A 15,714-nucleotide genomic window follows, 5' to 3' on the forward strand; every position below is an offset into this window, starting at 1 on the left:
TGAGCTGTGATGCTATGCTTTAAAATTTATTTCTTTTATTATACACTTTATTATGATATTTTAATAAACTATTTCCATGAAATTAACCTTACAGAAAATGAAGCTTCAAAACAAAACAAAATAACCCTTTAAAGACGTGATACTGAAGGAAATGTACAAAATTGCGGTTTTATATGTCAATTCTTTAACAAAAAAATATTTAAATAATGCTAGAAAAATATATCAATTATGTGTGACTGGCCCAGTAATGAGGCTTGCTGGGTTACTGGCTATACAGCAATATGCCAGCGGGTTGGAATTTTTCTATCAGTACCGGATACACATGACATATATTATTATTGTGAGTTAGCCTGGTCCTATAAACAAATCTTATAATTCTGAAGTCATTACCAAAATCAAAACATGATATCTCTAACATTACTGTTTTAAAGCTTGATTTTAAAGAAATCAAAACTATTTTGATAAATGCCCAGAAATATGTGTTCATGGTGGAACCATAAACTAGCCCTGATAAGCAGGAGCCTCTTATTGTGACTAAAATGAAAACAGGGTAATGTGGGCTCAAGCAGGAAGGGTTCATATCTCAGTTACAGATTTGAAATTGGACACTGTAAGGGGACAACGTAAAGGGGTCAGAGAAAAAAAAGGTTTATGAGCCTACCTTTATACATTTGCATTTGTCACTAGTAAAATTTGCCAGTTTTGAGATATGGCCAAAGTTTAAAGTGACACTCTCATCAAAATCAATACATACACATATATAACGAACATAAATTTTGTATGAACCTTAAACTACTTACTAAACAATGCACTTTTGGAAAATATTAATTACTGATAACAAGATTATGACCATGTATTAACTGCTGACAACGCAAAAATATCAAATGATTGGTGAATGCTAAAACATTTACTCTGATCTACTATCATTTCATATCGTAGAAATACTGTGTTTTCTGCACCTTTCTATCAAATCAAACTCAGAATCCCTCATAAGAACCATTGTTTTTGACATTTATCCATCCTTTTTGGTATTTTAAAATAATTGTATTAATTATGGTATTTCTATTTGGGAGTAAGAGTGCATCTTTAAGCTACTGTACAATGATGGTGCTGACAATGACACCAAGGCTAAGGCAATTACTATACCTTTATCGGCTTTGATCTTACCATTCTCATTCATCAGAGGTTCAACAATGCTAAATCTAATATATTTGGTACGCCTAGCATCATCACTCTGGTGTACAAGAATTGGTCTTACTAACCTCAGGTACGGGACTTTCAGTGGGCGTGTTGGTTGGAGGCAGGGTCACTGGCGTAGTCTCTAATTCCAACAACCTTGAATCCAGCTGCTGCCTGCGGTCTTCAAACATGAAATATTCTCAAACTTAAATCAGTATGAATAAAACATAACAAACAGATCTTTACTGAACATTGCTCGAATGTTCAAACTGAATGTTCAGATGCTACTTTTCATAAGTAAATAAAAATACCATCTTAAACTTTGCTAGGCATTGTATTATGATGATTGTTCTTAATATTTACCTGAGGTGTGCCCTTAAAAATCTACCAATCTCTTTTCAAGGACAGGAATTGAATTTTGTTTCAGTATGCAAATTTGGCACTGATAAAGACCACTTCATAGGAGTTTCTCTCTATTTATTTTACTGTATATATATATATATATTTATAGTGTACACTCTATACAAAATACATAGTTTATTATATATTGTGCTAACGAACACATTCACATGAAAATCAACATTACTTTATCTTAGACAAGTGCAGTGCAAGCAAATGTCAATGCTTGGTCATTTTCTCAGTTGATCAAGAGGGACAACTCAACAATTAATCATGACAGAGTTATGGGGCTTTACTCGTGTCTGATTATTGTCAATGGTAACATGTGTACAAAGTTTCATGGGAATATCTTGAGAAGTTTCTTTATTTATGTCCAAAGCAAAACTTGAATGCTTCTGACTACAACAACAACAACATTGATGACACTAGTACCATGACAATACCTCCCATATTTTCCCATAGAAAAAAATAGACAAGACTGCTTCTTCTCCAGTGAAATAAAACTACAATTATTAGAACAAATGTTTTGGGCCTTGCTATTCATGTGCATATAGTCTCTAGCAACATGTATAGTCTCTAGCAACATGTGTAGTCTCTAGCAACATGTGTAGTCTCTAGCAACATGTGTAGTCTCTAGCAACATGTGTACCAAGTTTCATTGGAATATATTGAGCATTTTTTTCATTTTCATGGCTACAGTTAAAAATTCAGCACATGATGCAACTGACGACACAAGGCTACCACAATATCTTGACTTTTTCTTTTAAAAAAAAACAAAAACAGATGAGCTTGGGCCTGATTCCTTAAATAAGAAATACCTTGTTCCGAGGCTAGTTGCTGCTCCAGGTCCTTGATTCTGTTCAGATTTTCCTCAATCTGTCCCTGTAAGATTATATTTATTTCAGTGGGGGCAAGATAGCAACTGTCAAACAGTAGCTTGTATATGAAAATGAAGCACATTAATAATTTTATGTGCACCATTTGGTAGAATTTTTATATTCATACAAATTATCAATAATAGGAAAACTGGAGTTCAGTCTGATTTCGCGTATCACAATACACGTCACAAAATTCATGTATGTTTGACTAGTCTAATATAAACAAATGGTTGTATTACACTCTTAACATCCAGTCATGTGATGAAAGTTATTTATAATGACATACTTTTGCGGTGTTTAGTTCCTCCTGGACCTCATGTAACTGTAGTTCTATGCTAGAGTCCACGACTTTCACATACACTATCTCTGTAATTACACAAAACAACAACGGTGTGAATATTCATACATGCCATATCCCCAGGCGGGGGGAAAAATCACCCGGATTTCGATCCATCCCCCGGTCTCCCGGCGGGAGATAAAAATCCCCCGGATTTATAAAAAATATTTTTTTTTTTTTTTTATTTTTATTTTTTTTTTTTTAGAAATTTTACATCAGGCAATAATGACAAAGTAAGTGAAACCACAGTATGTGAGTGAAACTGAATGTAAAGAAGTGATCAATTAATTTGTAGTAATTATCAAAGGCAAAGAAATATTACTATTTTGGAAGGAAGAAATTAATAATATTTATTCTATTCTCTTATTGTCTGAAAGTCATCAAGCTGATAGAATTAAGCACAATTTTTTAAAAGACTTTGGAAGAAGGTAAATTTAATTTAATTGTCTCGAAAACATATTTTTCCAATGACATATTTTGTTCTGCAAGTGCATTACAGTATGACATGACAGTGTATCATAAGAATATGATAAATCATGACATAAAATAATTCTGTATAATGAAAAAGTTAAGAGGTTTTCAAAGCAAACTATATGTGAATACTTTTTTTCGTACTTGCATCTAAAAATACTTTAAAATTTCACCAACTTAGACCTGCTAAAAAAATCCCCCTGAATACAACCAAAATCCCCCTGAATTTTCAGCCTTTTGAACAAATCCCCCTGAATGGTCTCCAGAAAATATGGCATGTATAATATTGTTACAATTGGGGCCCATATTTTCCAACATCGGGGGGTGGGGGGAATGTGTGAGTGAAGGGTGGGGTCAGAGTAAACAACTGAGTAGGGGGAGTTGGGTGAGGGGTGTAGGGAGGGGTTAGAGTGAAACATGCCAATACCTTGATCCAGAAGCCGGAAGGGAAGTGGGTGGAGGGGGGGGGGGGGTTGTGAGTGAAGGGTGGGGTCAGAGTAAAAAGTGCAAACAACTGAGTAGGGGGAGTTGGGTGAGGGGTGTAGGTGAAGGGAGGGGTTAGAGTGAAACATGCCAATACCTTGATCCAGAAGCAGGAAGGGAAGTGGGTGGAGGGGGGAGGGGGTTGTGATATTAGTTAGGAGTAATACTTGGAGTGAAACAGGGAGGAGGGGAGATGGGGAGGGATGTGAGTGTACAGAGGGTATAGGAGTGAAACATTGCAAATACCAGGTTCCGGAGGGGTTGGGGGAGTTGGTGGAGGTGGTGGAGTGGTTGGAATTTGGTTCATCTCCTTTATTTGCCCTTCAAGGAAGAGGATTTTGGAGTTGAGCCCAACAACCTTCAGCTTAATTTGCCGGTTCTTCTCCAGGGCTTCTTCCTGTAAGATGCATACAGAATAAATATGAGAAAATCTGTGAACAATTATTAAGAAATCATGTTATTAATGTTTTGAAATATCTTTTTTAACCATAAAGATCAAAACAATGTTTGTACACATATAACTACTGTAAGTCAACTACTGTACAAAGTTCCATGTGCATATTGTGAATAGTGTGCAAGTTATATAAGATAAAAAAAATATGAAATATTTAAAAATGGAAATAAAATAAAACAATATATTTACCAAAGCCTTATTTGTGTCGGCGATTTCCTGCTTAAGTTTTGTCATATGTCTCTTCTGGTCGGCAATCTCACGTGCCTGCCGGTCTGCCAGTATCTTGGCGTGGTGAAGCTTCTAAAATGTGCATTAAAACAATGCTGTCAAAAGTACCAAGTTTCATGTGATTATCCTGAATTGTTTAGAAATATTTTATGATTTGCTCATATGCATAATCATTTGCATAAACCAATATACCTTCGGTCAAACTCTATTAGCTCAAACTCATTTGGCTTGCATTTTTTGTTGGCTCAAACTTGATGTAAAGGACTGATTTTCTTATATTGAAGGTCAGCATTCCTGCTTGGCTCAAATTTTCAGAGGCTTGAGGTATTTTCGCCGATCCTTGGGAGTTCAAGATAAAGTGGTTCAACTGTATTTAAAACTATATGCTTTCATTTCTCGGTCACCAGCTTTTTGTTTGCTTTGATATGTTACGTATGTTTGTTATTCATGTCGGAAAATAGCTCATTCGGCTAATGTTAGCATATACCCGACGTTAAATAAAGATTCTTATATCTTGTTGAAATTGACCTATATTCTGCGCCTTTAAATACTGACCCCTTGTAACTCCATGCATTGTTTTTTTTTATCGTCTAGCTCCTTACTGCGTTTGTCACTTGCCGTCATCAGGTATTCGAACTGCTTCTGACCCAGTTTCAGGGCTGAAAAATATATATAATTATAAAAAAAAATTAAAATTATATACAATTTTCAGGTATACATTTTTAATTCAAACATAATTTTTGTTTATAATATTACATGTATTTCTTTCTTCATGAGTATTTTCAAACATGATGTTTTTAAACTGTGTTTTTTTAATCAATTCATTTAACCAAACACGGTTATAATCATCTTGGTCATTCACTTCCACTTATTTTCATCATTAATTATGTTTAACCAGGACATATTTAATCACACCATTTTCAAAAATAGTGTTTTTGATCATTTTTTGGCTGTCCTTGAACATCCAAACACCAACAAGATCATTTTTGGCTTAGGTCCCCTAACAACAGGTTTTATCATACCATTTTAAGGCCACAAACCTACACTCTTTAAGTACCACTAATCAAAATCAAGTATTGTCAGATCTACTTTTTAACATGACATGTTAAAAGAATTTATGTGCCAGGTTACAAAATTGGATGTATAGTGTTTAATTTTATGCAATTAAAAAGAGAATGAATAAAAATATCACTTAATTTAAATACATTCATAAAATTGCAACAATGTGAATTTGACAGGACACAGAATCTTAAATAAATCTTGCTGAGGAACTGAGGGGAATGGATAATTATACATAATTATGCAGAAAATGAAAAAGTGTTGACTAAAAGACCCTTCATTACATTACTTACAACTTACAGTCATAACGTTCTCAGCAAATATCGGGTATCATTTAATTAACTTAGCACTAGCAAAACACTTGTGAGATCAAAGCAATGTTCATATATCCTAGTACATATAGGTTAATCAGTTACTGTTATGAAACTAGCTAATTGTACAGTTGAAACTCGATGGCTCGATATTCTAGGAACCGGCCAAAATACGAGAGCCTCGAGAATATCGAGCCAAGCCGGATTGCTTACAGAATGTTTTGTTTTTTCTTGATTTGTTACAAAAAGTCTTGTTTACCTCGTTTGTTATTGGCTACGCTATCTTCGCAAGAGAAGAGTATTTATTGGACATATTTACACATCGTACAGTTCATAACATGACTTATTCGATACTTAGAAAATGTCATTTGATTTTTTTATTTATTATAAAAATACATTAATTTTATGCGAAAACAACAAACAAGTAATTTTAAACAGTGAGTAACACAAACATAGCTTATAAGTTATATCAAAATGTATTGAAATTTATACATGGATAACAATTAGAGACAGACCTAAAAGTGATGGCATGTTTATTCAATAATTATAATAAAATCAAGCGATTTTTATCGATTAGGGCCTTGTGCTAAGTGAAGCCAAGCAAACAATTCAAGGTGTGAGGTTCTTACTTGAACCCGCGAAAATGACATCGACCCAAGCAAACAAAACAAAGTGTGAAATTCTTACTTGGGACTGCGAAAATGACATCGAGCGTGGAGAAATATCGACCCTCAAGATATCGAGCCATCCGATCATATTTTATATGAACATAGAGTAAAACAAATCGGTCCTTTTAATCTGGTTCGAGCCAACCAGGATATCGAGCCATGAGATATCGAGCCAACGAGTTTCGACTGTAATTAACTTAACTAAGGTACAGTTTTGGGTCATTCAAATATATATTTGGGAACAGATTTGTAAAAATAGTAAAATGATGCTTGTTGCGCCTACAGCCTTTCAACCCTTCCAGCACTTTCATAATCATCTTAAAGCTGTACTCAAACATGGAAATAATCATCTTAGCTGAGGTCTTCCACTTAACTTGATCATATTATGTTTAAACATGACAAGTTTAATCATACCGTTTTTGAACATGACATTCTTGATCATCTTGTGACTGTCCTCAAACACGGAGATGATCGTATTGGCCGAGCTCTCCCACTTTATTGGGTCCTCCAATAGTATCTTGTCTGCAAACAAAATCATATATCAGTATCACAGCATCATCAGGGGCAAGTTGTGAAAGCTAATTGTTGGACCATATCCCTGTCATACATGCCATATCCCCAGAGGGGGGGAAATCCACTAGAGTTTTGATTCATCCCACGCACTCCCTGGTCTAATGTCAAAATCCCCTGGAATTCAGAACAAAAATGTCATTTTCCCCTGAAATAGTCTCCAGAAATATGATTTTCAAAGTTTTCAATATAGACATATATTGATAAGTAGCCCTGACTCCTGGTGGTCATGTTTTTACGATTCTCCATGTAAGTAGCCCCGCCCACTAGTCTCCAGAAATATGGCATTTTTCAGCCTTTATTTTCATAATGCACCAGTCAATTGTAACCACAGCCCCCCAGGTCTGGGGAATAGCGGGGACTTTGACTTTCGGTCCGGCAAACCCCCGCTAAAATCCCCGCCCTGCGGGGACGAACAGATGGTAAAATCCCCGCCAAATGCCCCCGCACCTCAGGGACCCTAGGTAAGGTTATTCGCCGCTATATTTAAAGCGAAGCAAAACCACCGCATTCACCCCGGCACTGCGGGGCTGAAAGGTAAAAACACGGCCCATTTCCCCGGCTATCCCCGGTATACCCCCGGACTTAGGGGGGCCGTGGTTACAATTGACTGGTGCATAAAGCCAAGACATAGGCCTGTGATACAGAAGCATCTTAAGTTTAAGTTGTAACTTGTCCTTAAATTCAACTATTTCCTCAAGGTTTGTTTTATTCCACAGGTAGAAAGTGTAATGTATAACAATGGGGTTTCAGACAAAAACATTTTTTTTAAAAATGTCCCCATATAAGGAAACTTGTGACCCCCAGGGCATGGCCAGCTTTGACTCCAGGGACATAATTTTAACAGATTGGTAAAGGGCCATTAATGATGCTTCATACTAAATATCAAAGGTCTGGGCTCTGTTTCTGACAAGAAGATTTTCAAAGATTTCCCTATATATCTTTATGTAAAACAGGTGACCCAAAGAGCATGGTCATTTTTTACCCCAGGGGCTTAATCTGAACAATATTGGTAGAAGCCCCACTTGACAATGGTACCAACCAAATATCTTAGCTCTAGGCCTTAAGCTTTTTGTCAAGAAGATTTATTTAAGAATTTCCTTTCGGTTGCCATGGTTCATTTCTTTGAACAATTTTGAAAGGGACATTTCTGTGAAGTTTCATATAAATTGTCAAAGCAGCTAAGGAGGAGATGTTGATTAAAACAATGGTTCACAATAGACAACAGACACCAGACATACCCCAATCACAATAGCTCACCTTGAGCACTTCGTGCGTGGGTAAACTATTCTAGCACACGTGATAGGCATTTTCGGTGAATTCAGCCATGCTGGAAAACTCCATCTGGCATCCCCCCATGCCAGATGAGTCACGCGCTGTGACGTAATAATTTCAATTTCTTTTATAATATACTTTATGTAACCATAATTATGAGATTTAAATAGATGAGTTCCATAAACATTACTTTAACAAAAATATACTTTAAAAAACAAAACAAAATAACTCTTAAAAGACATGATGTCGAAGGAACTTATTGACGTATGCAGTGAATACAAATTACTGCGCGTCATGACGTCAGTAAACATCATCGCACGCGCTTTTTGGTGATATGTACAAAAATCGCTTTTTTATGAATTTTCTTCACAAAAAATTTAATTTAATGTATGCTAGAAAAAATATCTATCATGTGTGTCTGTTCCGGATAGAAAAATCCGACCCTCGGGCATGTTGCGTAGCCGGTAACTCAGCAAGCCTCGTTACCTGGCAACCCAGGTGCCCTCAGGTCGGATTTTTCTATCCGGAACGGAAAAACCTGACAGATATTATTAATAAACTTATCAGAGAAGTAAAAAAACTACAGTAGCTTTACCATCATATACAATGATTTTCTCCCTCCTAGTTTTCTTTTGCATCTGAGCTCGCCTCCTGCAAGAATGAAGAACAGTGTAAACAAGACTTAACATTTTCCACTAAAAACTATTTTAGATATCTGTAGCACTGGTAATAGGTTTAAAAAAAAATCTTTTTTATTTCAATGCTAAAATTTAAAAGATACATAGCTAGTTTTTTTGTTTTATTTTAGCTGATGTGTGTATTGAAAATACTTTCACACTGAAAACCATTTTCATTCTGTCTATGTAAGTTTACGCATCTCTCCCGTGGAAAAAAAACTTCCAAAGTTTTATCCCCAAAATTAATAACAGTAGAAAAAAATTGGGTCTGCTGGCAAGAAAATATTAGGGTGTGGTGCAAAAATTAGGGTAGGAAACTGGAAACAATTTGTTTACACATATTTACTGCAGCCACTACTGTATTCATTGGAACTATTCTCAATGACCAGACCAAAAGTGTTGAGTGTTGCATGTGTTAAAAACCATTTTTTCAAGAGCTTACTGTGTAATGAGCAGACGGCATAAATGAAATAGTCATTGTCATTTATTTTCAAAGAGATTTTTGTAAAATTATTTTGACAGAAAAAAAGGCTAAAAAATCTACATATTATTCTATGATCTAGTTATTTCAAACCGTCTTACTCTGAACCGGAAACCAACATCTGATGATCTAGCCCCAATTTCTCAACAGTATCTTAAGTACCTTATTACAGGATCAAGCTCAGCAAATTTTTTATTTGGTATGAATTGCATAATATTCTCTTTTAAAAGAGTTTTGAGCTTTTTAAAGGAAATAATATTAAAGATAAATAAGATAAACTAGAGCTGTCACAGGAGTGACGAATACCCCCAAATGCCGCCTGGACACAGGAATGGCAAACCATTCCTTTGAAAAGAGGCCATAACTCCAAGGTTACTGCACACTGCATCTTCTTTTATCATGCATGTATTGTTTTATTTAAATCTGTAATTTAGAAGTTAAACTGCTGACAAGAAAAACTAGCCTTTCATGAGTTATCGTCCAGAAACCGTTTTTCTATTTTCAGTGACAGTGACCTTGACTTTGGCCACACCAGCCCCAATATCGAACTTGACCTGTATCTTCTGATGTTACACCTGTGTACCAAAAATTGTTCAAATCTGTCTAGCCTTTCATGAGTTATCGTCCGGAAACCGTTTTTCTATTTTTAGTAACAGTGACCTTGACCTTGGCCCCACCAGCCCCAATATCGAACTTGACCTGTATCTTTTGATGTTACACCTGTGTACCAAAAATTGTTCAAATCTGTCAAGCCTTTCATGATTTATCTTCCGGAAACCGTTTTTCTATTTTTAGTAACAGTGACCTTGACTTTGGCCCCACCAGCCCCAATATCGAACATGACCTGTATCTTCTGATGTTACACCTGTGTACCAAAAATTGTTCAAATCTGTCAAGACTTTCATGAGTTATCGTCCGGAAACCGTTTTTCTATTTTTAGTAACAGTGACCATGACCTTGGCCCCACCAGCCCCAATATCAAACTTGACCTATATCTTCTGATGTTACACCTGTGTATCAAACTGTATCTTCTGATGTTACACCTGTGTACCAAAAATTGTTCAAATCTGTCTAGCCTTCAATGAGTTATCGTCCGGAAACCGTTTTTCTATTTTTAGTAACAGTGACCTTGACCTTGGCCCCACCAGCCACAATATCGAACTTTGCCTGTATCTTCTGATGTTACACCTGTGTACCAAAAATTGTTCAAATCTGTCAAGCCTTTCATGAGTTATCGTCCGGAAACCATTTTTCTATTTTTAGTAACAGTGACCTTGACCTTGGCCCCACCAGCCCCAATATCGAACTTGACCTGTATCTTCTGATGTTACACCTGTGTACCAAAAATTGTTTAAATCTGTCTAGCCTTTCATGAGTTATCGTCCGGAAACCATTTTTCTATTTTTAGTAACAGTGACCTTGACCTTGTCCCCACCAGCCCCAATATCAAACTTGACCTGTATCTTCTGATGTTACACCTGTGTACCAAAAATTGTTCAAATCTGTCAAGACTTTCATGAGTTATTGTCCGGAAAACGTTTTTCTATTTTTAGTAACAGTGACCTTGACCTTGGCCCCACCAGCCCCAATATCGAACTTGACCTGTATCTTCTGATGTTTCACCTGTGTACCAAAAAATTTTCAAATCTGTCTAGCCTTTCATGAGTTATCGTCCGGAAACCATGAAAACCGACAGACCGACCGACAGACAGACCGACCGACAGACCGATCGACAAGCTCACTCCTATATACCCCCTCAAACTTCGTTTTTGGGGGTATAACTACTGATTGTTTCATAAAATCATATTTATGAAAATAATATTGCTAAATGAAATAAGATACTTAAGTAAGTTACCCTTAAGATTTTCGAGAAATTAGGATCTGTTTATGCATAAGGTGTAATACAATCTAAGGAAAACAAAGTACAAACTCTTCAATAATCTTGGAAGTCTCCTCTAGGAGTTCTCTCCCCTTCTTTACGACCATGTCACCTTTGGCCACCATTGTCCTAAAACAGGATCTGTTATAAAAAGATAAGAATATATTAGACATTTAACTATCAATCCCCAGGGATTGCATGCTCAATTCCCCACCACTTAACTTTTAACTGTCTTCCGGGGGTTCTGTGTGTCAGTGTTATACACTGGCCTACATCCAATCCCTATATTAAACACTCAGATGGTTGTTTGGTCAGCGTAGCAGTTAGCACAGTGATTAGCACACTTGCTTCTCACCTAGGCCACCCAGTTTTGATTCCCAGCCTGGGCATATGTGAGTTAGGTTTATGATGACCAAGCCAGACAAGTGGGTTTCATCCAGGTACTCCTTTTTTTCCCACAACACAAGACCACACTCTCACATCACATTATGCCAACCAGAGTGATGAATGTAATGTTGTAATTTCTTGTTTTACAAATGTTGTAAAATAAATAAGTTTAACCTCTACTCTGATGGTCATGCATGAAGTGCAGTTGATTTCCCTATTTTGTTTCAATACAGAAATACACCAAATATCGAGGTGAAAAAAACAAAACAATTAACATTGTGCATACAAAAAACATGAATATACAATGCAATATTTTATCTTGTATTCGTTTGCTAAGAGAATATTTAAATAAAACTCAATGCCTAAATGATTGTGTGAAAATAGGAAATAATAATCTGTCATATTTTCTCCCCAACACTCGACATATGTTATATTCTCAATTTCCGCTGAGCATGCACAAAACTCTATCAAGACCAATCATACCAATGCATTATAAGAAAGGAAATCTTTCCTTCATTTTAGGTTAACTAATGAATGCTTAATCATTTGAACATGCCTACTGGAAAGAGAAAATATGCCTCAGAAAACAATTTCAATAGAGTCATGACTGTCTTCACAATCAATCTAAACAAGTAGTTGATATTCAAACTAAACTTATTACATACAAAACCCGTTTGGTTGAACTTCCAGGGACCGGCAGAAATACCTGATACATTCAGTAGAAACAAATTGGTTCTTTACATCTAGTTTGAGCCAACAAGGACATAGAGCCTAGGGAGTTCAAGCAAATGGGTTTCGACTGTAAATAAACAAGCTTCTCAGCATACCTGATTCTTTTGTTAAGCTCCTGGGCTTCCTTGATCATGGCATTCATCTCATCTGAGGTAACAACGTCACTTGCCTGGTGGACAGAAATACTGGTACATACATTTTATGGCTTCATAAGTCATGCTCCAAAAATATAAATAATGAGAATCATCAGTTAATTATCAGATTGGGGTTAAGGTAATCATCAGATTGAGGTTAAGTTAATCATCAAATTGAAGTTAAGATTATCATCAAAATGAGGTTAAGATAATCATCAGATTGAGGTTAAGATAATCATCAGATTGAGGTTAAGATAATTATCAGATTAAGGTTTAGATAATCATCAGATTGAGGTTAAGATAATCATCAGAATGAGGTTAAGTTAATCAACAGATTGAGGTTAAGATAATCATCAGATTGAGGCTAAGATAATCATCACATTGAGGTTAAGATAATCATCAGATTGAGGTTAAGATAATTATCAGATTGAAGTTTAGTTCACTACCAGACTGAGGTTAAGTTAATCACCAGATTGAAGTTAGGTAAGTAAATTACCTGATTGAGGTTAGGTAAAGTGAATCACCAGTTTGAGGTAAAGTATAGGAAGACTGAGGTAAATAAACTAAATCATCAGATTGAGGTTAGGTTAACCTTCACATTGGGGTTAAAATACTCAAAAGATTGAGGATAAGTAAATCACGGATTGAGATTAAGTTAACCTCCACATTGAGGTTAAGTAACTCACAAGATTGAGGTAAAGTAAATTACCAGATTTAGATTTACTAAGTTGCCAAGTTGAGATTAAGAAAATCACCAGATTGAAGTTAAGTTAATTACTTGAGATAGGTTTTAGGAAGTCGCCAAGTTTGAGGTTAAGGAAATCACCAACTTGAAGTTAAGTAAATTACCTGAGTTAGGTTAAGAAAGTCGCCAAGTTTGAGGTTAAGGAAATCACCAGATTGAAGTTAAATAAATTACTCGACTGAAAATAAGTAATTACCATTTCGAGGTTATTCTGGAACCACGAGTTAACCTCCTTGAGGTATTGTTTCCGAAGGACAGCCTTTTCCTCAAAACTGTCCAGGCGCTCAATAATGTAGTCCTGTTCCATCATTGTAACCCTATCTGTGGGAGTGTCATATATTGGCGGGAGCTTGACTGAACCTGTTGCCATGGTGACATCATCATCATCATCTTCATCAATGTTCTTGTCACCCTCTAGTCCAACCTTCTCCAATGCCTATAAATAGAAATTTATTCCAACCTTCTCCAATGCCTATAAATAGAAATTTTGTCCAACCTACTCCAATACCTATAAATAGAAATTTCAAATACATGATGTTTTATAACAGACTGTATAAATGTATGTGCCCAATCAAAGCGTATACATGTGTATTGTGATTTAATCAAAGACATATGTTTATGTGCATAATGATACAATACAAATTAATGCTATTTATGAATAAGAAATTACTTTATTTCACAAGTGACTATTTTTAAGAAATACAAGTAATATACATTCATAAATGTATGTATATGTGTGTAAGTTTGTTTGTGTTCATATTCAATACTCTCCGATACCCATGTTGGGTATCACATTCTAAATATAAACATGTATCTGCCACCATCTCATTTGCCATACATTATGATATGAGAGAATAAATGTTGTTTGACTTAATTTTACAATCAAGGAATGTTTAGCTAAATCTCAGAATCTGTTGTTTGGTAAATACCATTTTTGCGCTTCAAACAGATTGAACAGCAACAAGAGCTGTCATAGTAAGTGACATATGCCCCCAAAGTGCCAACCTTTTCAATGTATTACAGTCGAACCCCATTGGCTCCCAGGTACCAGCGTAAAACACTTTGAACCTCAGCAAAATCAAGCCAAGCGGGATGGTTTTCCTTCAGTAAAAAGAAATCGGTTCTTTACATCTAGTTTGAGCCAACAAGGATTTTGAGCCAAACGAGTCCGAGCCAACGGGGTTCGACTGTATGCAATTACTAATATGCCTACATTCAGGAAGAGCTGACATAAACTATGAGAATATGCCAGACCCCATGATGGTTGGCATAAAGTGTGGGTTAGTGATGAAATATGAAAACAGGAGATGGGTCTGGCATGTGAAACATCATTGTTGTCTCGACACAGTGCCAAACACATGTTCCAATTTACTTAAAAACCCTCATTGCATGACGAAGGTAACAACCCGGGTACTCTATCTATGTGAGTATATATATGCAACATTCCATTATCATCAAACTCTACGTGTGACAGGTCGCAGGTCTTGCACACAACACATCACACCACAAAACCAACAACCCTACCTTAAAGTTCAAGGTCACAAAACAAACATCAGCGGACACAGGACGGGGATACAATATTAATGATGTATTTCAGACATGACATTACGTTCCCTTACAGTTTGGCACTCATTCATCATAAATGTCTTTAAATACCACTTATAGGCATATAATAGAAAACGAGGTTTGTCTGAAAAGAACGCAAATACTAACCTGATGAACACGTTTGTTGATGTCTGCGAGCTGAGAATAGATCTCTTCTTGTTCACGTTGTTTTTTCTGGTCTTTTAAAGTGTCAATAATGAGTAATGTGTCATGATTACTATACAAAGCCACAGATGACCTGTAAATAGAAGAAACAGCTTATACAAATTTTGATGATTTACTTTAATTGCCTGCATCAAGTTTTTAACTTATTTACTTGTTCAGACTTTTAATGTGATGCAGTTACGAAACTAATTCATAGATGACATAACAGTCTGAACAGTTTTATAAAAATTAATTATGTTTGACAACCCGAACAAACCACTCAAAATCACAAGCGGATCCAGGGGTGTAGGGGGAGGGGGGGGGTCTATCCAATATGTTACAAAAGTCTCCCATATGGTACAACACTCTCCAATATGGTACATAACTCTCCAATATGTTATACAACTGATCCTATATGGCACATAACTCTCCTATATGGTACATAACTCTCCAATATGGTACATTACTCTCCAATATGGTACATAACTCTCCTATATGGCACATAACTCTCCTATATGGTACAAAACTCTCCTTTATGGTACATAACTCTCCTATATGTTATACAACTGATCCTATATGGCACATAACTCTCCTATATGGTACAAAACTCTCCTTTAT

The 15,714-nt window shown here is 35.9% G+C and overlaps 1 protein-coding gene across 1 annotated transcript in view; it reads right to left on the bottom strand.

Moving 5' to 3' along the window:
• The window catches only part of LOC128240981 (myosin heavy chain, non-muscle-like), a 48,838-nt gene that overhangs the window by 29,787 nt on the left and 3,337 nt on the right, over positions 1-15,714 (bottom strand). The window contains exons 2-13 of the mRNA XM_052957969.1: positions 15,061-15,190; positions 13,544-13,783; positions 12,564-12,637; positions 11,401-11,490; positions 8,908-8,963; positions 6,882-6,989; positions 4,985-5,088; positions 4,391-4,501; positions 3,994-4,144; positions 2,743-2,822; positions 2,397-2,460; positions 1,263-1,360 (exon numbers count right to left, since the gene is read on the bottom strand). Coding sequence (XP_052813929.1) covers positions 1,263-1,360; positions 2,397-2,460; positions 2,743-2,822; positions 3,994-4,144; positions 4,391-4,501; positions 4,985-5,088; positions 6,882-6,989; positions 8,908-8,963; positions 11,401-11,490; positions 12,564-12,637; positions 13,544-13,783; positions 15,061-15,190 — 1,306 coding nt within the window. The remainder of the gene's footprint in view (positions 1-1,262; positions 1,361-2,396; positions 2,461-2,742; positions 2,823-3,993; positions 4,145-4,390; positions 4,502-4,984; positions 5,089-6,881; positions 6,990-8,907; positions 8,964-11,400; positions 11,491-12,563; positions 12,638-13,543; positions 13,784-15,060; positions 15,191-15,714) is intronic.

The sequence above is a fragment of the Mya arenaria genome, chromosome 7 (assembly GCF_026914265.1).
Source record: "Mya arenaria isolate MELC-2E11 chromosome 7, ASM2691426v1".
Lineage (NCBI taxonomy): Eukaryota > Metazoa > Mollusca > Bivalvia > Myida > Myidae > Mya > Mya arenaria.